This window comes from Ciconia boyciana, chromosome 7 (assembly GCF_034638445.1).
Source record: "Ciconia boyciana chromosome 7, ASM3463844v1, whole genome shotgun sequence".
Lineage (NCBI taxonomy): Eukaryota > Metazoa > Chordata > Aves > Ciconiiformes > Ciconiidae > Ciconia > Ciconia boyciana.
This window is the reverse complement of record NC_132940.1, coordinates 54,454,375-54,481,920: the sequence shown is the minus strand read 5'-3', so window position 1 is coordinate 54,481,920 and position 27,546 is coordinate 54,454,375. Positions and strand designations below refer to the sequence as shown.

The 27,546-nt window shown below is 44.3% G+C and overlaps 1 protein-coding gene across 1 annotated transcript in view; it reads left to right on the top strand.

The window, feature by feature from the left end:
- The window catches only part of TP63 (tumor protein p63), a 107,600-nt gene that overhangs the window by 42,701 nt on the left and 37,353 nt on the right, over positions 1–27,546 (top strand). Inside the window, exon 4 of the mRNA XM_072867109.1 lies at positions 13,694–13,948. Within this exon, the coding sequence (XP_072723210.1) occupies positions 13,694–13,948 (255 nt within the window). The remainder of the gene's footprint in view (positions 1–13,693; positions 13,949–27,546) is intronic.

Sequence of the window (27,546 nt, the reverse complement as noted above, 5' to 3'; positions counted from 1 at the left end):
GAATGAAAAGGTTTTCACTGTGAGAGATAGAAAAGAGCTGCCATTGCAGTGCCGTGAGGACGTTTTACATCTTGAACCAGTGGTTGTAACTGATGACCCATTTCTGTTTGCTGTAAGTTGGCCTCAGTTGAGACAGGACAAAATTATCCATATACTTTCTGTTCAGGATTACTCCTTGGGGAATACAAGAACAGCTGTTTTGACTGGTTATTTTTACCAGTCTGATGGCTTGAATCTTCCACAATGTCACCAACACCCGTATTGTCTGATTTCTTCTGACACAAGCCCAGTTATGTTATTGCCTAGCTCCCTCAGGAGCTGGGTTTTTTTTCTTTTTACCATGTCTTTTTTAATAACGAAGTAACGGTTTTAAGTCAAGTGAAATTGCTTTTCTTTTCTCCTTGTCCCTGAGCATAGAGAAACAACAGAAGGAAGCTTTGTCTGCCTTGTGTATGTTTCAACCCATCTGGCAGCAACCTTTTGGGTTGTGTCTGCCAAGTTATGCCTAGTGGAACGCTTTATTTCCAATTGCAGCTCTTTTCTGTGAGACAGAAGCTTCACTAGTTCCGTGAGGAAGATATGGTATCTGCAGCAGGAAAGCTGTGGATGTGGGATGTGAGAGGGTGTAAACTATGTGCTTTGTGCTTGCTTTCCTCTGGAAGACATTGGCTATAACTAGTGGAGAAACTGCTTATTTCATTATCGTGAAGGACTGAATAAAAGCGGGTGTTGCCTGGCTCAAGGCAAACTTTAAATTCTATTTACAAAATGTTCCCACTGGAAAAAAAAAAAAACTGGAAACGCTTCAGAAAGGAGCTCTTGCACCGATGGATTTGTGCTAGACACTGTTAAGCCCTGTTACTCTGCTGGCACTGCCTCCAACGCTTCTTCAGAATGTGCAGAGTAGGCAATAAAATGAATGCAACTCTTTTAAAGCGAGGTTGCATAAATCATCAGAAAGGAGAGGAGCTTCTCATATACCAACAGCAACGCTCTATTCCATCCTCTCCAGCAGAGAAGTGAGCTCAAGCTCTTTATTTGTGCCACTTGGCCTGGATTAGTGTCAAGTCTCTTTTGGTATCAAGTGGAATTAAGAGGAAAATAATTTCTTTCCAAGAGTGCTGAGGTTCAACTTTTTTTTCACTTGCATGCGTTTTTTAGATTCTCTGCTGTCTCAGTGCCATGATCGTCTTGCAGTCCCTTGACAACTAACCAAGGTCATGATCTTACAGTAATACGTGAGGTCAGCCATGGTTAGGCATTTGGGTAGGTCTCTCCAAGTGAATAAACTTGCCGTTCTTCAAAAAATCCTGTTTTGTTTTGGTTCCTTCAGTTATAGTATTAAATGATTTTTGAGAGATCTTCCAGTCTTTAGTCTCCCAAAAGGAGCTTCCCATCAGAGCTTTGCTGTGCTGAGAGAAGATGCTGTAACTGTTGGAAGGATTAGAGAGCTGCTTTCCAGTTGGGGCAAACCATGGGATAAAGCCTTTGTAGAGCAGCCCAGGACAGACAGAGTTTGGAGGTTGTGATTTGGCTGCGAGCTACTGAGAAGGAAGTGCAGTGAAACGTAGGGGTGAACCTATTTCTTACAAACAGACTGGCTCCTGGGGGAGAGTCCCAATGCTCTTCTAAGAAGGAGCCTATGAGAGGCTTTCCAGGTTTAGCTTAGCTGCTTGCAATTACCTTATGTAAGGAGCAAATGGAGCAGCATGAGACTTAAGACAATTGGGGTTTTATTTCTGTAAAGTTTTTAATATAAGGAGCAAAATCAGTAAGAAATGACTGTTCAGGAAGTCTCGGATAAGACATGTGAAAGCTTTAGTTCCTTGGCATTGGCAAAGTAAACTTGAATCCTCTTTATGAACTTGAATCTAAACTTGATGATTTTGTTTGAAATTACTGACCATTGTTATGACCTCCATGCACAAGCAAGCAACAAAAACGTGGGATATGTGTGGTTTGGGTCTTTTAAAATTTGTATGAGGTTTGAGTGATTTGGGAGTTGATCCAAGAACACTCAATGATATCTGGTATTTTTGCAAATCCCCTGCCGCTGCTGTTTCACCTGGAGTCTTAATGGTACAACTACAGGAGCAGTGTTTTAACCAGGATGTGTGTGTTAGTAGCTAGAATAGATGGCTTGAGGTGTGATGTATTTCTGGGCTTGTGCTCAGTCTTCCGCTCTGTTTGGAAGTGGACCCAAGTGGCAAGGCTGAGCATGCTTGAAAATTAATGCATTGATTGGAGCCCAGCAGCCTCTTGGGATTGATTCCAGAGTTTGGATCCGGATTAAACTTCCCCCCAAGGACTTTGGGAAGTGGTATACAAGGGGACCTGGTGAAATTTGAGATGAGTCCAACTTCCTCAAGATGGTAAGATGATGAATGTTTTTACCAAGGGCAAGAGAGTGGGAGGAAACGCCCAGTTTAGGGAGGGAAGGGGAAATATTTTATGGTGGGGTAGTGTCTGGGAATGAAAGGGATGGATTGTGTCTCAGCAGATATGAATCTTTCCATTTTAATCCACATCTAGGAAGTAAATACAAAGAATCTTGCTGACTTCTGGGAACAGGGAGAGGGGAGGAGGTGCAGCGCTGGGCTTTTCAGCTGTGCTGCTGAGGCTGAAATCCCTGTGCTGCAGAGCTGCAGTCCAGCTGCACAAGGGATCCGATGCACAGGGCTGGTGTGCAATGCCTCGGGAGCGGAGGTGGACAGAACAATAGGAATAGGTGGATGCGCTCTCTCAGCCTGTAGCTTTATAGGACTCAAGCATGCTGCCAACAAAAGTGTCAAGTCAGCAAGTGGATCTCTCTGCTGCATGGGAAATGACTTAAAGTATTTCATCATTTTGCTTTGGGTTTTGTTTTTTTTTTTAGGTAACGTCATGACATCTGGGTTGTGGATCACAAAATACTTTTTGGGGGTGTGGTTGCTCAAAGGAAAGAATAAAATTCTGACTGCTCTGTAAAATTTGGATTCTGCAAATTTTTTAAGTTGTGTGTCTGAGATCCTCAATAGCCTCTGCAAGCCTTTACTGTGATTTCTCACTGTTGCAGTTTGTTTACTCTGCATTTTATCCATAGCATAAGAATTGACTCCCTGAGGAGCACTGGTGGTGACTGACTAGAGCTAAGTAGATGAGTGAATTTCCCTCCGCCCTCTTTCAGCAGCAGATAAGCATGCAAGAAGTTCTTAAAAAGGAAACTAGAACATGCACTGGCTAGGTGTGATCTAATATTTTGTGAACAGGAAATTACTACTTGAATATTAAGGTGAGAAAACAGTTGAGACCAGCCTTTGTCAGTCCACTGCGGTGCATGTCTGAAAGGAACTGTGAATGTTCAAATTGGAGGGATAGGGAGTTAAATGTGGTATTGGATGGAAATTAGTAGGTATGTTGTTACTCTAAAATCTGGAAGGAACCCCTTTCTGTCTTTCTGTCTCTGGCTACCGAAATCACATGCAGTCAGGGTAACTATGGAGGCAAATGACTAGAAATGCCTTGCAGTTAGCTAAGCTAACTTGCTTATTGCAAGAAGCAACCACTAAAATTATGGAAGCGCTGTTTCAGCAGAAAATGTTCCTGTCTTCCTGCTAATGTGAGTGATTCCATACCAAACAATGAATCTATTGACTTCTCAGTTTGGATAGTGAAAAGCCTGTCCAGTTGAGTGCCTCAAATGTAGATCTCCGAAGCTGTGCCTTGCATTAAATGACTATGGCACCACGTGTCTTAACGTTTGCTGAAGTCAGCAGTATTGGACAGGGAAGGAAGTACTGAAAAGTGGATTTGGTTGTGGTGTTAGACATTGGAGGGCCCATACTAGGGAGCCCCGTGGAAATCCTGGGTGTGCAGAATATGTGATAACATGATTTAAATGATTGGGGAAAATATTCTTAATGGTTGTAAGGCTGATGGATTGAAGTAACTGTGGAATAAGCACTGCTTTTACATGCACATTGTGTCCGTATACACACATCCCCCTCTCTCTCAAAGACCAGCTTTTGGGTTTGGCGTATGCACAGCCTGGCATCTTTGGAAAGCAGCATATAAAACTGCCACTCATCTCAAGAGTAGGGTGCAGCAGTGAGTGAAGCTGTGCTTCTGCTGTGCACCACAGAGGGAGGGTGCTTAGGGTGGTCTCCCAGCTTTGTGCGTGCTGCTGTACTGAACCCCAACAGATCCTTGGGTGCAGGCAATGCCATCTTGGTGCAGGTCAGGAGCTGTTTTAATATACAAAATAAAATGTTGGGAGGAAAAGCCCTGCCTCCTTTTGTTCTCTTCAGTTGGGGCATAATCGGGATTTGTCAGCCAATCCTCTCGACTCCCCACTCAATCTTGAAAGCTTCTCAGTTGATGGTGCTGCTTGGGACTGCTGTTTGGTGTCTCAGACTTTTGAGAACATCACCCAGGAGTTTTCTTGCCTGATTTGGACAGATGAAATGGCCAAATACAATAGAAAATCCAGTAGATCTTCCTTTTAGTCTATAGGGACTCTTGTGCTGCAGTGTAACCCTCTTCCTTTGCTTGCTCTAACTTGTTTTAAGTTGCCCTTTGCCCTCCTATAACTCTTCTTATGAATTCTTATATTCTGTATTTGCACCACGCTTCAAAGAGTGGGTGTGGGGGGTTTATGTGAGTGTGGCTTTTTTCTTTTTTTTTTTTTCTTCTTCTTTTTGTGTGTGTGTGTTTAACTGCTTGACTTATTTAACTTGCAGATGATCTGAATTTCTCATTCTAACTAAAATGCTACCTAACTGGAGTATTTTACCTTGCTATCTGAAAGCTGGTGTATTCTGGTTTTATTAAGCATAACAATGAATTTGGGAGCTGACTTCAACTCCTGGTGCTATTCTGACCCTGATTATTCACTGTTCTTGTGCCCTATGGCCATACTTTGGTGGTTAGAGTGTCTGTAGCCTTTCACTGTGGATGACAGATAGATATCCTGTCCAGCCTAACGCTGCCCTCTCAACACAATAAAATGCTGCATGTCTGAAATGACTGATAACCATCAATGGTTACTGTCCAGTAAAGAGTTCAAGAAACAAGGCAGCTTTAATCAACTATTGGAGTTTTCCTCTCCAGTCCCTGCTTCTCCTCCCCACCTCCCCCTTTGTATTTTAATTGGTTCCTCTTATATTTAAAGATTATTTTTTTTAATCCAACTTTTCAACATTGCTGTACAAACTCAGCACATAGGATTTCTGGACATGCTGTCAAGCTGTGATTCTACAGCTCTTCTTAGCCTCTGAAATCAGGCAAAAATGCCTTGCTGAATTATTGCAGTCTTCTTCTGTTTTTCCTGATGTAGGTCTTTGTCTTCAGCTATGTTTACATCTCTTGGGAGCGTGAGGGGTGCCTTTCCAAATCGTTTGTACTTTATGGTTCTTCAGATCTTTGTTGACATTGTGTTGTCCAGCTGGTAATAGGAGAACATAGGAAGCTCTTGGCCTCCGTTTTGGTTTTAGGAAGCTGAGTGTTTGGGCTATTAATCAATTTGCTTAAAGATCATGGAGTTCTGATGTCTCATGATTTCTGGCATCTCATAGAAATGATATTATATTATTTTCTTTTTTTTCCTACTCCTCTTTTTGTTTATATGTTTTCCAATTACATGTCAAATTGCTGTGCACAAGCTCAGAATAAAGAAATTACTGTCTGTGTGCAGGGGGGTCGATCTTGGTCTCTTTCCTGTTTTAAACTGAATTTTCAAAATAACTAAGCATAGCCTACATACTCTAATGAAAGCCTGCATAAAATGGTCTGACTTTCAGAAACAAAGTTGTTTTCTATGCAAGGAGAACTTTTTTTCAAGAGCCCAATTCAGAATTTTTTTTTCATTAAAAGCCTAAAATACATTTCTAGGCAAGTCAGTGATATTATTTTTATATGCATTGGAAAATACTTTAGAAATACTTACACAAAGTTCGATGTCCACACTTAATATTTGTGTGAAGTGGGATGCACTGTCATTCTGATAATCCTCGAATTAGACAAGCTCTTTTACATGAACCTGTGGCAGGTGGTAGGAGTCAGGAATTACAGGCATTCCTGCTTTGGGCTGTGCTTGTTTTAAAAGGCACCCTGCTTCTGGCTGAAAAATACTTCTTGCTGAGTTAAAGTAAATGAATTAACCATGGGGCAAAACTCAAAGTTTAGCTAAAAAGGAAAACAATTACAGCTGGGGGGAACAACATGACTCCAAAGCTTACAGCCTTTATGGGTGGACAGAAACTTGCCCTGATGTTGCTTTTCACAAATTTGTCTTATTCTGCAAGCCTACAAATACCTGCATACGTAGACTTTTACTTACTTGGACAAGAAGTTCTGCTGAGTTCAACAGAACTGTGAGTGGAAGCACGTGGGCTGCAGCCTTACTGGATATGGCTCTTAAAATTGTACCGCTTGTGTTAACCTAAAGGGTGTAGATGTGGCATGACATGCAGACTGGAATAGCTAATCCCAGTGAAAATCACGCAGACTTTCCTTCTTTCCCCCAGTATACAAACCATAGCTTTTTTCAGTATACAAACCATAGCGTTATGCATAGGACCATAGTGATATGCACTGAATTCTCCTGTTTAGCATAGGTAGTCTGTTGTCTCCTAAGCTGGCCACAGCCAAAGGGCTGATTGGCAGCTGCTGAAGGGAAGGGATGCTGTGTTAAGTGGCAGAGCAAGGCAATTTTTTAAGCTTGCATATCTGAACTTTGAACATGGTGGCATGATTTTGATAACTCACTTGTGTTTGGGTGTGTTGAGTTTTTTGGCTTGTTTCAGGCTTGTGCTTTTTCTTTTTTTTTTTTTTTTTTTTTTTCTTTCCAGCTGGGTGAAATGGAGGACTCTGTGTTTAGGTGGTGTTGGAAGCTGTCCAGGTGACCTGCTGGGGTTATCTTAATACTTCACATGAAATACCTGTCCAGGACTAGATATGTATAGTCCAAGATTGTAGTATATATAAACACACTTTTTTACAGGAGGTTTGCCCCCCTTGGAAGGAGAATATATTTTTTTTCTTTACTATGTTTGAATTTAGTTTCTTAAAATTGCTGTGGTCATACTTATTGCATAGCCCAATAGTTCTCAAATAGATCCCCTCCTAAATAATACAGGAGACAGTATGCAGAAATATTTGTGCTCCCTGCTTACAGGTGGGATTGAGCTGCGGAGATGTGAAACGTTTGGTTATGCTGCAGCAGGTCTAATAGCCAGGACAGGAGTTACTGACTGCAGGGCCTCTTCTAGTCCAATGCACTCCATCATGCTGGGAACCTGGGATGTGAAATAATCTCCTCTTGTTCTGGCAAAAGCAGTGGCCCAACAGTAAGGTTACTCAAAGCAGATTGATTTGTTATAGTGTTAAAAGCCATGACACATTGTAATTAGAGCTTAGGAGCTATAGTGTCTGGGAACCTATCTTGGTAATTGTTGATATCTTTGGTTGAACCGAAGTTATTTGCTCCCTCGCTCCTCGCATTGAGTATATGGTGCACATTATCATTTTATCTGTGGGCTTCCGAGTGTTTGATGTATTTAGCTGCACAGTAGCTCTGGGGAAAAACCTCTTCAAAATAGACCTACGGGATTTGTTTCCACTTTAGAAATGGAGCTGGGGGGAGCGCAGAGGCTGAGAACTGCCACCGGCACCCCGGCTCTCCACGGGGATCTGGGCCTGAGCTGGTGTTGAAATGACTGTACACATCTTCCCTTCATGGCTTGGAGGGGACCAGAGCAATGTCCAAACTGAGCATGTTCCTCCTGAAAGGAGTGCAGTCCAGATGTACGTGAGCTGGGTGGAAAGTCTGACGCATAAAGAAGTTTTTCAGTCTCCTTTTTTTTTTTTAGTAAGAAAAGAGACTAGAGATGCAAACCGAATCACACCTTTCATTGTGATGAGTGAGTTGGATATCTCTTTCGGCTTCAGCCCTGATCTTAGCTGAGGGGCATGGGTGGAGCCCTTTATTTCTTGGCACTTCTCTGTAATGGCACAAGCAGTGCGCCTACATGGGGTATTGTATCAACTGCCTTCTGAGCAATTGGCAAAGCTGTGCAGTCTTGCAGTCAGCAATATCTTGATTAATAATTATGATAGAAGCACTTCTGTTCAGCTTAAGTGCTTTATTTCCACCTACTAAAATCCTTTGCTGGGAAGGTTTGAAAAACTAGGTTGATTTAAATCTTTTTTGATACATTTGAGGTGTCTGTCTTCTGATTTGGATAGGCATTGAACACTCTGGAAAACATTTATCCTGCTGCCCTTGAGAGCTGTTTTCCAACAGGAATCTGAATCTTCATCTGGTCCAGCACTGAAATACCGCTGTAAGCTGGTTCCTACTAGTCCTGCAACTGTTAGCCCTGATGCATTAATTGTGGTGCAGTTAAGGACAAAGCACAGCATTAGCAAAGTGCCTTGCAAAATCTTATTGCTAACAGCCATGGTAGTTTACTGTATTAGTTTCATCATCTCATATCTTTGGAGAATAAGCACCAGTGATGGTGTTTTGCAAAGCTTTTTGAGTAGCTGGACAATGCTCTTTAGCTGCATAGATCCAGCAATGAAAATTAAAATTTTGTCGGTATGTGTGCACAACATAGATGCATGTTCTTTTGGAGATATGGAGAAGAGTTTTGATGGGTTGGAAGCATCTAGGTGTTCTACACCTGAAAATGGTAACTTTTCCTTTATTTTCTCAAGTGGAGAAACTCTGAAAACTTTCTCTGAAAGGTTGATAACTGGGTAGTTAATAGCTGGAGCTGTGTATTTTAGGGGATTTTTGGCGTGGAAGTCCCCTTGAGAAATTTTTTTCACTTGTGTTACTTCCCTTGTGTCTTCATACTGGGGGTCTCTTTGCAGATCTCTCATAATCTTATCAATTAACATGATGGGCTTAAAAGCAGGCTGTGGCCAAAGAACTGGGGGTGGGTTCTTGCTGCAGGGTAGGGTGAGAAAGCCCCCAGATTGGGTGGGTTGGGGAATCTTCCCCAGCACCTCAGCTCTGCCATGTGTGGTGGAGTATTTGCGTTGCCCTCTTGTGGCAAGTGTCCCAGAGCCGCTGGGGTCAGGAGGCTTTCTGCCTTACATTGTCCATGGCGTTCCTTAGGAAGTCCGTCCTCCTGACAGCAGAACCGTGATTAAACAATTCCGCAGTTTTCAGTCTGGTCTTTAATTCAGCAGCCTCTCCAGTGAAACCGTGGCTTTCCTAATCTAGAAGCATGTTAGCATGAAAACCTGAAAGTGAAGCTGATGGGATGTAGGAAGCTAAACTGATAGTTCAAGATACGTTATTGAAACTATGTTCCAAAATAGTCTAAGATCTCATTGTAGCGCTCTAATTTGCAGTTAAACTCACCTGAAGGTTTTTGTAATGCCTCAGCAATATTAATAGTTTCAGAAACTTGATGGAAGGAACAAAATAGAGAACAAAAGCACTGAAAAATCCATTCTTTCAGCTTTGCATGCATTTCTCTTCTTTCCACCAAATAGCGTTCTCCTTCTGCCGGGCATTGGTGGTGGGATTAGACCCTGCAGTTGTTTAAAACAACCCCGCAGCAAAACACGAGCATGTGCTAAAATCTGGGCTACCAACCTGGCAAGAATTAGTTTCCGAATTAGATGCTGTCGTCTTTCTTTCTGTGAATGGTGAAGAGAGGCTGTGTGTGTGCAAACACACACCCTACAGACCCCTCCTGGAGGGCGATGCCTTGCAGACATGCCCGCAGCCCCTTACTCTCTTTGTTCTCGCCATCCGCAGCGTGGCTGGGGCGAAGTGGTTTTATTGTGACGGCGGCGGGTGAATTCCTGCGTGCGCCTTCCCCCGGCCTGCTGCCCCTCTAATTGTTGTGTTGTCACAAGGCGTGTGCCTCCGAAAGCCTTATCTGATTCCTCCGAAAGCCTTGCAAGCAATTCAGATGTTGACCCCTTGAGCGCAAACAACTCTCCTCCTGCCTTGGGGCATAGCTGCGAGATGAGGTTTAGTGCTTGTGTGTGTGTGCGAGCGTGCAAACCCAGCCGATGGCTTTGTCACCGGGGATGGAGCACCTGCCTGGGGAGGGGACCAAGGGGCCAGGGAAGGTGAAAGGCTGGTGGGGCTGGGAGGGGAAGAAGGGGAGTCCAACAGCTGCTTGTGTCAGCACAGGGATAAGTGCAAGGAGATTAATAGTTATTTAAAGAGCAAATGGGGACATGGCATGCGGCTGTGGCATGCGAGTGTATAAATGCAGTGGAATGGCTGCTCTGCTGGTAACATTTAGACAGATGGTCCCTGGACTGAAAGGAATGAAAAGGATCTTTGATTCTCTTAAGGATATCTTAAATTTTAATGGGGCACTTTTTTTTTAATTGACTTCCAGGCAGCACCTTCAGTGTTTCCAGACTGTGCTGTCTTGTTAACGCTGACTGCCCATTTGGCCATCTTTCTCCATCATCTTAAGTAGCCTGGGACTAGAGGGAATAGTTTTTAAGTGAAAGCTGAAACACTATTGTTTTGCTGTCTGTATGTCTGAGTTGGTTTAGGAGACTGTTTTCATCACAGCCGTCTTTTCATCATTCTGTTGGTTAGGGAGTGTGTCTGATGTTAATCTCCATGAGAAATGAAACAACTGATACTTCTACATGTTTGAGAAGTCTTCAGGTCTTATTAGGGTATTCTGGGGCAGGAGAGCAAGGAGGGTTTTTTTGTTTGTTTAAACACAAAATTATTGAGCAGGAAAAAGACTGTTCCTGGTGCAGTACACCAGCATTCTGGCTCTTTCAATACAGAATTAGTCTCAAGGGAAAACAGGTACCAAAATTCCATTAAATAGGTCTTGGTTGGCTGAATAGCCCGCAGAAGATGAGGCATAACTGTCATCTGCATTGCCAAAGCTGCGATCTCCTTTTGGAGAAGAACAACCAGTCTGGATCGCTTTCTCCTGCATCAACTGTTGAGCATGCTTTGAGTCCAATAGCAGATATTTGCTTGCCCATCTAACAGGGGTGCTGGGCATCTAGAACATCCCTGCTGTTATAGATGGGGAAACTGAGGCAGGGAGGGCAAATGACTAACCTGAGGCAACACAGAGTCACTGGTTCACCCAGGATTAGGACTCAATATGTAATTGCTTTTATTACTCTGCTGCCTGAAGGCCTCAGACAAAACGGAGGCCCATTAAGCAGAGTGCTTTTTACATAGCAAGGAGCAATCCTTGCCCTGCAGACCTTGCTGCCTGAAGTAGGCTGAGGGTGGAGGGGGAGGCGAGGTGGCTTGCCCAAGGACACAGCATGTCACTGGCAGAGCAAGGGAGGGAACCAGCTCTCCCTTCTCTCTGCAGACCATCCCAGCTCCCAGAATGAAGTCCCCTGCGCCATCTCCCACCAGACCTTCTCCTTCCCACCACAGCTCATATTAGCAAGCTGATCCATCTCTGGAAAGTCTGCTGTGCCTTGCTGAAGACCCAACAGCACCAGGCTCACCTTGGGCTTTTAATTAAAACCCCATAAAATATCAGCCTCTTCCAGTGAAGCAGAGACAGAAAACTAAGGAAGAGCTCTATTTGGTGGCTCAAATTTCTCTACCTCCTCCTCTTCTGGAAAGACAGCTGAGAGCACGAAGTGTTTGGGTGTAGGGAGGCACTTCATCCTTGCAAAGGGACCAGCCTGTTTCCTCCATGGCTGAAATGACTGGAGAAACTGGGTGTTAAATGGCTTGTCCAAGGTCCCCGGGAAGCTTGGCAGGTAGCTTGTGCCATTCCCTTTCAGGTCCTTGGAAGAGTGATGATGTGCTTTAAGTTTCGTTAGGGCTGGTGGCATTCCCAGTATCAGGAAAGCTTTTTGTTATGGGTCTTGCTGTTGGTGCTCTGACTTGGGGAGCCTTTGTCACTTGGCTGATAACACTTTGTCACTTGGCTGAGTTGTCTCTAGAAACAGAGTTGTCTCTAGAAAAGGAGTAACTGTTGGAAAGAAGAGCGAAGTCTGAAGCAGACTGGCTGAAGTACTGAGAGATACATGAGATTGATGGCTCTGGATGGGATTGAAGATGTAGGATGTGGAGGGGCATGAGGTGCTTGGACCCTTGAACAAGGGGAAGAGCCTGAGTCCCTTCTGCCGTGTCAGCTGCTAACTGCAGAACCACTTGTGCGTATCTCTGCGTGTTCCTGGGTGATCACAGAGCTGTTGGGGACGGGTACTACAAACTTTTTGGATGCTGCTCTCCCCACGCTGGGCACAAACAATGCCCTTTGGACACACACAAGGATGAGACTACATGTACCTGGCTGAACCCCATGTGCTGCTTACCTGCTGCCCTGTCTCCATGGCTAACGCTGGGTCCTTTGGAGGAATAAAAGATTGGGGTAGTTTTGTAACTCTCTCCCCACAGTACAACTGTTTGTGGTTCAGAATTTTAAAATCAGATACGCTGCCTTGATGGATTTTTCTCCAGCAGAAATTGTCCAATGTCTTTTTGAACATATGTAGGCTTTTAGTATCCACAGCATTTTGTGGCAGAAAATCCATGCTTATTTATGGGCTTTGTGAAGAACCACTCTGTGTGTGTTTAAACCAAAATTCTGCTAAAGATGTTTTCTTGTCCTCCAACAACTCTCTTAATAGAGCATGGAAACTCCTTTCCTATTTGCTTTTTTTCCATATTGTTTAGGAATTTATCCACCTCTGTCATACTGTGTTGCACCTCTCTCCTCATTGTCTCTTTTCCAGGCTGAAAAGCTGTCATCTACTGCTGCATTACAGGAAGGCATTGAAAGAGTTTGCTCATTCTTGTCACCTTTCTCTGAAATTTGTTCCTCTCTCATATCTTTGAGATGGGTACTAGGGCTGCACATAAAATTTAGGGCATTAGGCATGTGATTCTTCTGCTAACCTCTCCCTGATCTAACCTTTGCCTTTCTGTACTCCATTCTCTAGCCTTCATTTTTGATGTCTTCAATTATTTCATATGTCATTTGTACCTGGAGGCTACTTCTGGGGAACAATCATATCTGCTCATTTAAGTGCTACAAACTGTGCAACTGCTGCTGCTTAAGTATGTGGGGAAGCCTTCCATGCTGTGAGCTACCATGCTGCTTGATGAGACCTTTAATTCCTTTCTACTAGTGTCTGTGACCGGTCACTGGGAATTGAGTGCATAGTGCAACCTGGTTAAGTGCTATGAACCTTTTCTCCAGTAAGTCACACTTCAGTGCAGTTACTACCTGAGTTAGAGTTCCTAAATGTCACCTTGCATAGCAGCATCAGATCCACAAGAAGAGGAGCAGTCTTTGTGTAGAGCGTGAAACCATCGGAGATGGTGTAGCCTTGTACAAGCTAGAGCCAGTTGCACTGTAATGAACCTGGTGATTTCTATCAGGTTACAGCAGTCTCTTCAAAAGGGTCTCCAGGCTGGGTGTTGCTAGACATAGGGAGCCTGTCTCCTTGTGATGGCTTGCTGCCCTGAGAATCATCTCCTTGTTATGTGCAAGCTCTTTTCCCAGCTCAGTTGTTGATCTACTGTGTGGCCGTGAGCAGCCTCTTTCTGTTGCCATCACCGATGTAAAATGCGGTATATACTTTGCAAATCTCCCTCTTCTTGGTGTGACACATGTTCGATGGTGCTGAGATAGTGCTGTGCATCCTCCATCATGAAGGCCATGCCGTGGCAGGCCAGCCTGTGCTAATGTTGCTTCTGTAACGCTCCTGTGCATCTCTTTGCCTCTAGCCGCAGTACACAAACCTGGGGCTCCTGAACAGCATGGACCAGCAGATCCAGAATGGCTCTTCCTCCACCAGCCCCTACAACACGGAGCATGCGCAGAACAGCGTCACGGCCCCCTCGCCTTACGCCCAGCCCAGCTCGACTTTTGATGCCCTCTCACCCTCCCCAGCCATCCCTTCCAACACAGACTACCCAGGACCTCACAGCTTTGATGTATCATTTCAACAGTCCAGCACAGCAAAATCAGCAACGTGGACGGTAAGGACGCAGCATCACTTTGCTCCTTCTCTGGCTTTGGTCCCAATGCTACTAGTGACATTATTTGTATGATACATATCCAGCTTGTGCAAGAATGGAGTGACCTGTGTCCTCTTCAGTGCGTGACATGTCACACAGAAGGGAGAGATTTGTCTTGGCTGCTCTAGGAGGGTGTGGTGGGAATTTAACCCCCAATAATATCACTAAATCCCAGATGAGTAAAATGCCTTGCAAAAAGACAGTCACCTAAAGACCGTATGTGATGAAACAGTGGCTCTCCATTTGGGTCTAGCAGATGTGCTGGAGTAAAACATGGGGTGGGCAAAAGCATGGCTTCAGCGCTTCCCTTCACTTTCTTCAGCTTCCATGGGTTTGCATAAGGTTTGGCATGTGGGGCTGTGCCAGCAGGATGGAGGTGGTGTCCCCCACTCCGACCCATGGAGTGTGGAGCTTTCTCTTTCTCCATGTCCTTCCCATCTTGCAGCTGGTATGGGAACCCCAGGGTCACCAGCTTGGGTCAGCCCTGTGGTATTTGGGTTATTTGTTGGGGGTTTTTTGTGTGGTTGTTTTTTTTTTAACTTTTCTTTTACTTAACACTCTGCTCTTGCTGTCAGAATAGTCCCTTTCTTATTAAAAAAAATGTATGGAGCTTGAAACTTGAAGCCCAGCTCTTGATTTTTGGTGGAGCTGGTTTGACTGTTCAAGCTCTAAAACCTTTGCAGCCCAGGACACAGCACTGCTGGAGCTGTACATCCTGTTGCGGTTTAGGGCTCTAGAGTAGAGATGTTTACAGTGGAGAATATTGCTGTCTTACAGATGTTCAGTATTTGCCTTCCTCTCCTTCAGGCACTTGGAGTAGGTGCAGTGAATAATGCCCTACCTCACGATACCTGAATAAAAGCAGGGACTCAATTTTTTTTAACTTTTTTTTTTTTAAAGAAAAAAAGATATACTTTTTACCAAAAGCTAAAAGCATTAAAATAGTGTGGGGTGTTTTTTTTCTTTTTTAATCTGAGGAACTACTTCAATCTCAAATCTAAATATAATCTAGCAGGAATTACAACTAAAAACCACCCATCCACTGCTCCCAGCAAAGCAGTGGAGCCTGTGTGCTCCACTCTGGAAAAAGATGCCAGATAACAATAAATCACTGTAAGTTTGCATTCTTTATATTTTAAAAGCCTTTTCCAGTAAAATTTGTCTAAAACTGGTAACAATAACTTTGTTCAGGAAATTGTGTTTCATGGGGTTAAAATGTGATAGGTCTGCTCAAGACCAAATTTTTCATTTGTTTATGCACAAAATGGTGAAGGATTTTTAAGCAAGGCTGAAGTTGCACCTTTGCCTTATCTGCATTGGGAGTGATGCCCTGCTGTAGTTCATGCTTCTTTTCATGTCCAGGTTTCTCCACTTACACTAGACACACTATTTATTTTCACTTCCCTTTAAGTAAGGAAATCGTCGGTCAGTTCTACTTTCCATTTCTCAGAGCAAGAAAATGCTGCCCTTATATTTTTGCAGACTGCCCTGGAGAGGGTCCTCTCAAGGAGATATGAGATGATGTTCTCTTTTGATACCTATGGTACAAAGAATTATCTAATGCAGCTGCAGGGAACCAGAGTGTTTGATGCTGTCCTTTCAACTATGAAAAGCAGTCTTTTGAAATGAGGTTTGAACATGTGTAGTAGGCTGTTCCAGCAGAGCTGAAGATGAGCGAGCTGCTCGTGAGCTTAAAGTTAAGCAAGCACTTGAGATGTTTCACTGTAGTCGTAGTGGCTTTCTGGGGTAGAAGGGGAGGCTGAGTTTTAATGTAGATCTGGGTAGTAGTCAAAGATCAGATTACATGCTGGCTTTAAAAAAATAAATAAAACTGTTCCTTGGTGACTACAGTCACCAAACGTGTGCAGCCTGGGGGCAGGCACGTTTAGCTTCCCCTTCTTTTCTTTTGCCCTGATGTGGAACACACTACCAACAGATGAAGATGTGCTCCCTGTACCTGTTGCAGTCTGTCTAGGGATAAGTCCGTGTATTTTACTAAAGGAATGGGGTCCCAAACAGCTCTCTGATCAGGGAGGAATGAGTGTGGTCCAGGTGCCCCTGCGCTGAGCCAAGTGACCTAGATTTAGCTGCTCATGCAGGAGCTGGCAGTGTGCTGTGTGTTCGCAGTGGATGATGACAGTCTTGTGGTGGTGGCTGGGGACCTTCAATCAATACGCCTTTCACAGTAGAGCATCTTTCCATCTTCGGAGCTCTGCCCTTCTGCTAATTAATCCACCAACTCGTTTCACATGGGCTCTTGAGTGGTTGGTAATTTGTGTTCGACAGCTTTATCAGTGGGGTGGGTGGGGAAGGACGTGAAGGCTCTCTTTCCTGCTGCCGTCCTGAGAAATGTGGAAACATGCATGAAATGTTGATGAAAGGAGGAGTGATTGCCCCATCCTCTCAGCAAGAGCAAGTTCTTGGAGTTGCTCATTCCCCCCATGTGACTTCATAGGCTTTGATTAATGCCTGTCGTCTTTTTTTAATGATGGATTAGGAACTTACCCAACTGGAAGAGTTTCTTCCACTGCAGTGACCTATTAAAAGTTTAATTACTTGATGGCCCCACCCTTATTAAGAGTCCAAAACTTGAAAGCCTTGTTTCTTAGTTCTTTTTTTCCCCTCTTGCCGTTCCCCAGGGCAACAGTATTAAGTAAGGAAATCCATTGTATTGCACCTTCCCCTGTTTGGGAGAGGATGAGCCAGGCTGACCCACCTTGCCCTGCTGGGAAGGCTCGGTGGTGACTGTCAGGGGATCTGCTGTCCTGGCTGACAGCGCACTTCACTGGAGCTCCTCCGAGCTTCTGGGCTGAGTCATGTTAGATTAGGTCATGGAAGCAAAGGTTGTGGGCTTGGTAAGAGGACTGGGTTATTTCTCTATAAAGCAAGAGCTGCTTTCATGGGAGGATTAGAGACCTGTGAGGATGCTTCAGATTTCTCGGCCACTTTGTGCATTTAGCTCCTAATCTGCGTGCTTTGGAGGCAATAATCTCGTATCATGTGTAGATCCCAAGGTTACTTCTTTTGGAGGTGGGAGAAATGAGAGAGGGTACTCACTGAGTACTTAAATGCTATGTCTCTGAAAACGGCCCTGGAATCATATCTTTTCCTAAAACCTTTCCCCCCTTCCCCGAAGTTCTGCAGACTCTTTCTATGGGACAGGTTTATTGTCCTAGGACAGTGGGCATCCTTTGCCAAATCAGCAGTATTTGTACAGGATAGGCTGCAAGGGTGATGAGTGTACCATCAGGATTACTTCTCTGCTCAGGTTTGTGATGGGCTCCTAATTAAAGGGGGGAAAAAAAAAGGCCAAAAATTGCAGAAAGAAACACTAGCCGCTGCTAGGTGAGAGGGTGATTTCATATGTATAAGCAGTTCACTTTGAAAATATTACAAATTTTCTCTCTGAAGTCTTTCATGACCTTAAGTAGGAATTCCAGTAAAACATGCTGTCTAATCAGGTTAGCTCTTCATTTGTATGCAATGTTGAACTAATTAATGATGACAAATTGAGATTGGATTGCAGAGGACTTTATAAGCATCCTTGATTATTTTTTTTAATTAATGACCTGAGAACATAAGTAAGAATATAAGCAGGTTAATCAGTCTTTTCAGAAGGAAAATCTTTAACAATTGAAACTCTACTGAAGTGTTTAAAAACAAAAGCCTTAGCAGTCTGAATTGAACAAAGCTTCTCACATGTGTATTCATGGTACAATAAAAACTTCTTGAAAAACACGCTGTGAAGGAACAAGCAGTTATCATTTTGTAATGCTGAGATGGAGAGTAGGTCGTTGAGGTTGAGCGAGAAGTCCTATGAATTGGGTGAAGTAAGAACTTATCCAGAACTGTGTGCCATTTATTGGGGGATATTTCCTCTGCAAGAATTCCCATATTCCCATGCCTTGTGATATCTCCTCCTGTTTCTGCAGCAGAAGAAAACAAAGCATTTCAAAAGTGTGCCACCTCAGATTTTTTTTTTTCTTTGTGGAAGTAAGTTGTGTGCCGATTTTCCCCACCCACTCTGAGCACAAATAAATAAAACAACTGCACTGGCTTTTCCTCCTAAAAAAAGATTTAGCAATCACCTGTCACTAGCAGAACCTGTTACATGGGGAAGAACATGATTGCAGTAGGAAAGTAAAAATTGAAATTGTATGTCAAGGTAAGTAAAAGTCAACATTACTGCCAAACGCGAGCTATCAAAAAATGAATTGGATCCACCCATCCCCATAAGCAAGATACCACCTTATAAGTCATGAGACTCTTTTTTTAAAAGACAAACAGGTTTTTCTTATTCTCCCCCTGGTTTTTGATCCTTTAGGGTGCATCTACTAAATGTTTTAAAGCTTTTCTTGGTAGTCACAAGGGTTAAGGAAAAAGAACGCAGAAATAGCTTTAAGTTTTTAAATGAAAACTGAAATTTATTTGCAAATGTTTGATTCTGATGAAGACAGACACCCAGCCCTGCAAGACTTGCATAATTCAGGTGTTGGCAATACCTGAGTTTAGCAGTTTATTCTCATGCCCTGCAGTAGGTTGGAGCTGAGCTGGGTTGGTCCTTGCAGGGCTTTGTTATGAAACATAGAGCTCTGCAAAGCTGCAATCCATGTTCCAGTCAGGCTCACTGGTTCTCCTGTTCTCAGTAAATGCAGCTGTACTCACAGCTATAAGAAAATGCTCAGATTTTGGACTCTCTTTGCTAGCAAAGCTGGATAACAGCCTGTGCAACATGCATGAAAGCAAGTAAATGGATTGTGCTGGCTAGGGTTAGTGGATTTGGAAAAGTTGCATTTTAAGGAAGGTGAAAGGAATGCACTTAAATTAGTCCACATGAGCAATAACAGGTTTCTGTGGTTAAGAGTACAGATTCGTTGGCTGGGCTATCTCAGTCTTTCAGATTGATTAATTCCACTTTCATTTTAAATATATCCTGTGTCCTGAACCACCTGGTAAAATTGGGAAATTTTTTCCCAATCTCTATAAAATGAATTAGAGGACTGTGCACAAGCATAGTGAAGCAGTGAGAGGGCAATTAGCTGTGCACATCGCCTTGACTCAACAGTCCTTAATTATGTGTTCTCTTAAATAATCTGTTCAAATAGCGCATTGTTTCAACAACACTGGTAATGTCCAGTATTGTCCTGGCTGCTGATTATGTCTCTGCATCATACATGAAAACTTTTTGTTAAAGGCTGGTTACTCTTCCAATGAACATGTGGGGCTGTGCTAAGTGTTCATGTGAAATCTTAGCTCTGTTATTCCTTGGTGGTGTGTTGGTCAGAGCAATTTGAGCTTTCCAATTTTACCTTTTAATATTATTTTTAAAGCTGGCAGGAGAAGGGGAGTGGAAGTGGTCTTGTTATAGGATTTTGAATTTCCCTGTCGTCAGAAGCTCCTAGTCAGCAATGATGTAGGCTTTAGCTGTTTGCACAGGGCAGCTGAGAAGGATCCTTTTAAAAGAGAGACTCATTTGTGCAAAGGGTCTGCAGACCACTAAGCACTGAAATCGGTCACCTCCTGGCCACTCTGCTAATCCTTTCATGCCTCTAAATGTAGGCTTTCTCTTCAGCCCAGCTGGTCGCCCAGCAAAGTCAATTTTGCTGGTGATAACCCGCCTTGTTACAGCAGGAGTGAGGAAGGGAAATAATGCCTGTAATCCAAAGGGAGAGAAGCGAGAAGGCAGCAGAGAAGATGGGGTTGCAGCCTTCAGATGCACATGCCAGAGCTGCCAGAGCTGATGCAATGGTGTGAGCTAAGGGCTTGGCTCCCCACTGATCTCAGCGAAGCAGGAGCGCTTCCATATTTGGGCATTTGTCTCGGGTGAGAAGTGGTTAAGATTTGGCTTCCTCAAGCTCTCTGCAGCCATGCCTGCCTAAAGAGGCTGTTTCCAGTGCACACTGCCTCTTGGCATGGAGCAGGCAGGGAGGCAGGGTGGGCGTTGATTGCCACCATGGTTCTCGTGCACAGAGAGGTTGTGATCACACTTTCCTGCCTGAAGAGCTTGTGAAGTGTGTTTCCCTCTGTGTGATATTACAGGGCATAACACTAAGGCTGTTGAGGCATACGTAACTTGTCCTAGGTCATCTACCTGGAAAGAGAGGAGCCAGGCTTGTTGTCTTTGAAGGAGGTGCCTTTCTCACAGCAGGGAGGTGTTTTCAAGCCAGCAAAGCTGGGAAGAACCAGTTCACCTGTGAGAACCAGCCAGAAGGGGCCTGCTGGCTTCTGTTTGGGTTTTTATGCTTGAGTAGAAGGAGATCTGAGTGCATTAGGTTCCCATTAGAATGTAATTGTGCTTTTTTCCCCCTAATCTCTTTGTCATGTATATTTTATTTTTATTAGCAGTTAACTTCTTCTGTTACTCCTTACAAGCAGCTCTACAGATCTGTGCAATAGTTTCCAGAAAATGTCTTGTGATGTCAGCTGTCTTGGTTTTTTCTTTTCCTTTTTGTATCCTTCATTGTTTTCTAAAGCCTACCAAGGTAATATAGCCTCCCTATATGAACTGCTGTCATTGTAGTGAGGAGTGGTGTTATATGCTCCCTATTAGACCAGTGCCCTCCATGATGACAGAGTTGTGCTGTGGTGTAAGAGCATGCTGTAAGGGGCAGTCTGTACCCCACGCAGCTAGCGATGCCCAGCTGGGATGAGAAGGGAAGCTCTTTACCTCCTGATTATACAAAGTGGTACCTGTCCGCACTGGGAACAGAAAATTTGGGTCTCCTGATTTGCAGTGGTGTGTGCTCTGCTCTTCAAACAGCACAGTTAGTGTTGGGCACCAGCACGCCCAGCCTGCTGAGAGAAAGCAGGCTTCAGGTGGTGGGAATGTCCTTCTCTTTCAAATAGGATTTAGCCTTTTGGTTGCTATGTTTGTGGCTGATTCTCTCCCAGTGTAACAGGAGACCAGTTAGAGCTCTCTACAGGTCTCCCAGGATCTGCAAGTGAAAAAAAACCTGAGACGTTAGGGTCAGACATACGAGGATGGAGAAAGTAGTCATGGGGAGGGGTTGTGTCCTCCACGGGGGCAGAAGATCCCTCTGCTGTTTTGCACAACCAATTTCTAGTTGTACTGGCATCACACTTTTTTTTTTTCCCCTTCAGAAAATTTGTTTTAAGGTTTTAGTTAATTTTGAAGAAAAATTCAGAGGGAGAGAATTAAGTGCAAGAAACTTTTTTCGTTCTTAATGAGATTTTTTTTTGTCTATGTGGAGAGGAAAAAGTGTTAATTAAACATAATTTTCATCAATGCAACTTGCACAAAAAAGCCCCACCTACTTTCATGAGAAAGGAATAAAGAGAATCATAATCCTGGATTAGGTATCTTTCACTACACATATATAAAAACAACACCGTGTGAAAAGGGGTAAAATATATATGTATACACACACACCAAACATACCAATGTGCCTCCAGCAGTATTACCAAAGGAATTAACTTTACAAGAAACAGCCACAGCCTGGAAAGAAGCCATTTTTCAAATAAAAGCTGAATGAGACTTGTGGTTTCTGAGAACTATGAGAAGGAAGGGTTAAAAAAACATTTACAGATAAGAATAGCTGATGTTGGGAGATGAGTGAACATCTTGAAGTAGGGGAGGGTCACTATTCAAATCACCTTTTCTTTTTTTTTTTCTCCTCTTAGTTAAAAATTGGCTTCTGCTAAGAACAACATGTAGGATTAATGTAGTACTTTAAATCTTCAAAGTGCTGCGCAAACATTACTTCCCTAATCAGCAAACACCTTTGCTTGGTAGGCAAATCAGAAGCATAGTCGCCATTTTAGAGAAGGGAAACCAAGTCACCAGAAGTGCCAAAATTTCCAAACTAGTAGAGTGGGGTTTTTGCCTTTTTTTATGTGTGTGGTTTTTTGTTGTTTTTTTTTTTTTTTCTTTGGGAGCGTTCAGCACGGGGACTGCCTGTAAGCTGGCTTGTAAAAGCTGCTGAGCTCTCCTGGATTTCACAAGTGCTAAGTGTGCAAAACAGCCTGGCGGAGCTCAAACAAGGCATCGGCAGAGTCGCCTCCTTACCTTTCCAGAGGTCGTGGCAAGCTGGGCCAGAAGGGAGGCAGCCCACTCTGGGGCAAGGAGGGTTTCCTAAAAAGTTGCCAGTTTCCCCCATACCATTGAGCTGTATACCTAAACTGCATCGACTGAGCACTGTTAGAAGATATTTCAACCCTGCAAAAAACTGTGCACAAAAAAATATTTGCGTGACTGTTTAGTAAGTTACTTTTTGGTAAAGGTTTTCAGGTAGGCTGATGCAAGAGGTATTGCTCACCTTGCAGACAAAGACTGCCCTTGAAGATGATCATTCCTTTCCTTAGGTCAGCTGAAATATTGCAGTTGACATAGATATTATTTCTCTGCCAACTTGATACAGAACAAGCAGCAGTTGGGCGGTGTGCTGAAGCAAGGATAATTTTGTGTGTGTTGCACTGGTGGTGCTCTGTACACTGAGGATTCAGTTCCAGTGCTTGGCAGACCATACGCTATTAAGAAATGTCCTACTTTGTTTAAAAAAAGAAGTGTCCTGGGTAGGGATGGCTTCTGTATAGAAAGAGCATGAACTTTATTATGCAATGGAAATCTTTTCATGAGGTTTTGCTATGTGCAGGTGTGTCAGATTTGTTATGGTAAACACAATAGGACAGCTACCCCAATAAGAGCTTAGATCCTCTTGAAAATAGACCTGAGTATTGATACAAACTTTATCATTTCCAGTTGTTAAAGATAACACTTAAACATTGGAGCAAAACTCTGTGGAGCCACAGGAGGAGATTGCTACTTCTCCCTTGTTTTTTCACATATATTCTATGAGAGTGGGTTTTATAAGGAGAGCAAAATATTACTTGTCTGATAAAAAGGAGTGGTTTATGATCTGCTGATACATGTTAGCTGTTGAAATTAATCTAAACTCAGCTTTACAGAAAGCTGAAAAATGTGCTAGAGGAAATGCAGGAAAGCAGCACTCGAAGGCTGACCTGTCTTTCCAGAACGAATGAGATAGGACTTGGGTCTAAATTTTTTGGCTCTGTTTTTTTCCCCGTTAGCTGTGATAGTCATGTTGCCTCGCAGTGCTGGGGAGGGCAATGCCCTCCCCTGAAAGGAGAGGGGAGCATGGGAGCATCCCTGCAGGGGCCACCACTCAGGCTCCCCTCCCCACCTGTTGTGTGCCCTGGGCTACGCCATGCTTTCCTGCTGGGGACATAAGCTGTGCTGCCCAGAGATGCCCTGCTAGGGAACAGCATTGGTGAGCAGTGGATTTGGCTCCAAGCCCAGCCTCAGAGCTGCTCCTGCCCTGTGATTTAGGTGTAATCTGGGTAACATGGTGCAAGTCATTCCCTCTGCCTCCGTTCCCCCTCTTCCCCCTTTCCACCCACCCACCTTCAAATTTGGGACTGTGTCACCATGATCCTGTGTTATAAAGCACTTAGACCCCTGATGTGAAATGCCCGGGGGGGGGGACAGCTGGAGACTGCTGCTTGCTGTGCATCCTGTATCACTAGCCTTAGCTTTCAGGCCTCTTCTTTGGACTTATTTACAGGACACTAAAGTCTTTTTACAAACTAACCTTTGAAGGAACGTATCTCCAGGCTAAAGCTTGAAACAGCCTGAGTGCTGGTTGGGTTATTGCTTCCCCTGCTTGAGATCTTGAGCTTTACCAGTCTCGGGCCCACCAGGTGTGAAAATTACTGACGCAGAGGCTGTTTGGGGGCTATGGCATGAAGGAAAGCCTCTTCCTGTTATGTAGCCAGAGCATGATGCTGTACCAGCACCGCTACATTAGCTGCAGTGCCGAGCGTCGGCAAACTCACCCTGCCACTTGTTGGGGCTTATTAGCTCAACCGCGTGAGCTGTGGCTGGGAGCTGACTTCCTCCTGACCTTGCAATGGGAGCAGAGCGAGCCCAGGTTTGCTATCAAACCTGCACTCAGAGCTCCTTGGACCCCCCTTAAAATGCGGGGCTGGAAGGGATTCCCGTGGGGAAGGGATGGGAGCGGTGCCACTGGGCTCAGTGCCCAGCCTGGAGGGTGTTCACGGGGCAGGCAGCACACCCAATCTGTTTGCATTTGAGTGTCAGCATCACCATGGGTGGGAGAGAAAAAGTCTTCCTATGAGAAGTTTGTCGGGTGGTGGAGCACTAAATGACACCTGTTCATTAATCAGCGAGGTGGTGGCTGGTTTTGCGATTAGTTCCTTGTCTCCCATCTCTTCTGCTGCAAACTGCTCACATTACTTGTACTTAGTCATTTTTTTTGACCCATCCTTGGTGGGTTCTTGTAGGTGTTATGAGCAAAGGGGACTCCAGTAAAAAACAGTCTGTGCATTTCTAGATATCCTACTAAAATCTTTTACAGTACTGGCACCCATAAAGGAAGTGGTAAGGCCCCTAGGAAAAGCTGCAGAAGAGTCATGGTTAGTTCTGTAAGGTTTGACAAAGACAAAGCATGTGGACTGATAACTTTGCAATACAGTTTCTATAAGGAATTAATAAATTTTACCTTTATTTGGCATCCTCTTTGTGTGCTAACTTCTCCGAGTCATTTTTGCCTATTTCCTTTGCCATGCCTCTCAGAAGGGCTACAGAAGTTGGAGTCTGTCTTTCTGGATTTGTTTTTCAGCAAAGTGATCTGTGTGAGATACAAATGGGGAGAACTGGGTTGCTCTGGTGCTGCTGGCGTTCAGAGGGAGTGCTGCAGCATGGCCCCTGGCTGATCCGAAGAGCAGCTCCGCAGGCGAGCTGGGTTCCAGGTTGAATTTGCAGGGACACACGCTGGAAGAAAACCATTTCCACGCTGCATGTCTGTCGCGAGCGCAAAAATGCTCTGATGCTGTTAGCCACCCTGCTGATCACAATCAGTTTAATGGGGGTATTTTGTTTCAATACACTGATACTCTGATTCACGTTGTGCAGCTTATTTTGGGGAAGCTTCCTAAACAGAGAACTCATGGGGTCTTTCTCTTAAGTGGGGTAACCTTGGTAGCATTTTAAGGGTTGATAAAGCACGTGGCCAAGATTGACTCTGTTGGTTAGTGATTGGGAATGACTAACTCATGACCACTTCCCTCTCTGCCACGCAGGTCTGAGCTGTTGCCAACCAGCCCCTTGCCTCTGAAAGTCAGACTCCTGGGGTGCACCTTACCCTGGACCCCACGGATCATGCCGCATCTGCAGTGTGACCCCAGCGTAACCTGCTCACTGGGGAAGTCAGCATTTCTCTGCTCCTGGGAGCAGCAGGGCTGAGCACGCAGGCAGGCACTGACTGCCAGGGAGTGGTGCAGGATGGTCAAGTATTCCTGCGTGCTGGGGGCTCTCCGGCTCTGTGCAGCGTGCTGCCTTCAGCCTGCCTGGCATGGCTCAGCAAGGGTGTAACAGTTCGCTCAGCCTTTTCTTTTTTTTTTTTCTTTTTTTCTTTTTCCACTGGCCATACCAATCTGATTACACCTTGGAGGGATCATCTGCCCCTAAAGCTTAATTAAGGAGCTCTTGTCTGACTCGTCACTGACTCACCTGCCACTGTATGAGCTCATGTCTGACTTGTCCTAGGAAGATAGTGAAATATGTCAGGCTTCTCTGAAATATAGCAGGTTTTTGTTTTATTGCACCCCTGACATTGCTGTTGGCTGCTGCAGAGGTGAACAGAAAGATGACTGCCCCAACTTGGTTACATTTATCTAAACTTTAGTCGCTCCCCATCTGGTTTTTCAAGGCACAAAGAGGCGTTTTGCTTGCACAGCTGTAGGTATGTTAGAGTTAATAAAAAAAAAAAAATTAAAAATTAAATAACCTTTGAGTTTTGGCTTCAGGCAAAGTAGGCGAAATGATGTGTTTTGGAGATGAATGCTCTTGCAGGAGGCAAGATGTAGCTTGCAGGAGAACATCTGCAACCAATCCATTCTGTATGAGATGGGGCCAAGACTTGTTTGTATCTCAGTACCTGTTCAAACATGTTGTAGCACAGCAAAAAGAGTTTTTGAATGCATTGAGGAAGGGTGGGTAAGAAGGGAAAGAGACATCAAGCTGAATGTTTGCTTAATAGCTTTGATTTCTTCATTAAACTTTTAAGCACTTTAATAATTTGATTAGCTGCTTTCAGAGTACTGTAGAATCCTTTTTTTTTTTCTTTTTTTTCTTTCTTAAAAGAAAAGAGAAAAAACCCCTACTCATCTTGGTGCTGCAAAATGAGCTTGCTTTCTGGCCTGGAGCAAATCTGGTAACCGTTTGCTACCTTTGTGTACCCACCCCGAGGACTGTCGGTGGAAGGATGTTCTGTAATACATCGATCAAAGAGTGCGCAGAGATTCAGTTACCAGGCTGACTGCCTGGACACCAGAATGCAGTTTCCCAGTCAAATGCTCCTTGCCAGCTACTCCCATCCTCTTTGTTCTGTAAGAACTGGATGTAGAATGAACATCCAGCAACTGCAGTTTGCTGAGCTTGTTTGCCTGCCTTTAATTGTGCACTTGAAATGCCTCTTTCTCAAAGCCTGTGGCAGCATAGAACAGTTATATGACTCAGGAGCAGCTGAAGTGGTGAAGTTGGTAATAGAGGTTCTCATATTGAGGTTCTCATATCATCATACTGATGGTTCTCATCATCATACTGAGCTCTGTGGTTTTATTTTTTTAAGCCGACCCCCAAGATGCACATGCAGCTGTATTTCTGGTTTGCACATGTAACTAATGTGAGTTTTGAATGTGCAGACTGCATGTGACTGGGATCTGTTGTCAGTGGAGTGTAGCAACTGTTGCTCAGATCTTTTTTTCATGTCTTACAGCCTGGATTCCTTGCTGGGGAGAACTGATTTGGGCTGAGTAAGGTGGAGAATGTGAATACAGTACCTCTAAAATCCTACCAGAGGAAAGGGGCATGCATTCAAAGTGCTCTATTTGACATGGATGGTGTTGTAATACTACCTGGGTAGTATTTTGCCAGTGCTTAAAACCAGCAGGCTACCATTTTTTAAATTTTTTTTTTTCCCCCCCCTTGCCTCACACCAAATCCTGCTGTGACTTTGCCAAAAGTGCTTGCTTAAGCAAGGCAGCCCTGGTCATGTACTAATGTTCTTCAAGGCCCCAACGCACAAGCGAATTAAGGAACTGCAAGGTGCAGAAATGCCTGTCCTCTGCCTTTGATGTAGACAGGGCTCTTCCACTCTGCATTTGCTCATCAGAGTGAGGTTACTCTTACTCCTGTGTTGGCATGCATTTGCCAAGTCCCTAGTGACACTGAGTGCTGTTGTTCACCTGTGTTCCCTGGCCAGCTACCAGGAAGGCCTCCTACGGCTTGTCCACGCTCAGCAGGTGGACACCTATGCTAGGGATAGCCTTAGGCTCCATGCCACGCTGCATGGACTTGCCAGGCTGCACCTAGAAAGAGAACTGCTGTGTGGTGCTGCAGCAACAGGTTGGGTTCATTAGCTCTGGCACGTTGCAACTTGAGTGTGACAGTCTGGGGGCTGTGCAGAGATGGCTTGGCCAAGTCTGAACTCCGTTCTCCTGCATGTCACACACTGGGTTAGCATACGGCAAGCCAGTAGTCCCTGCAGCTGCACTATGGG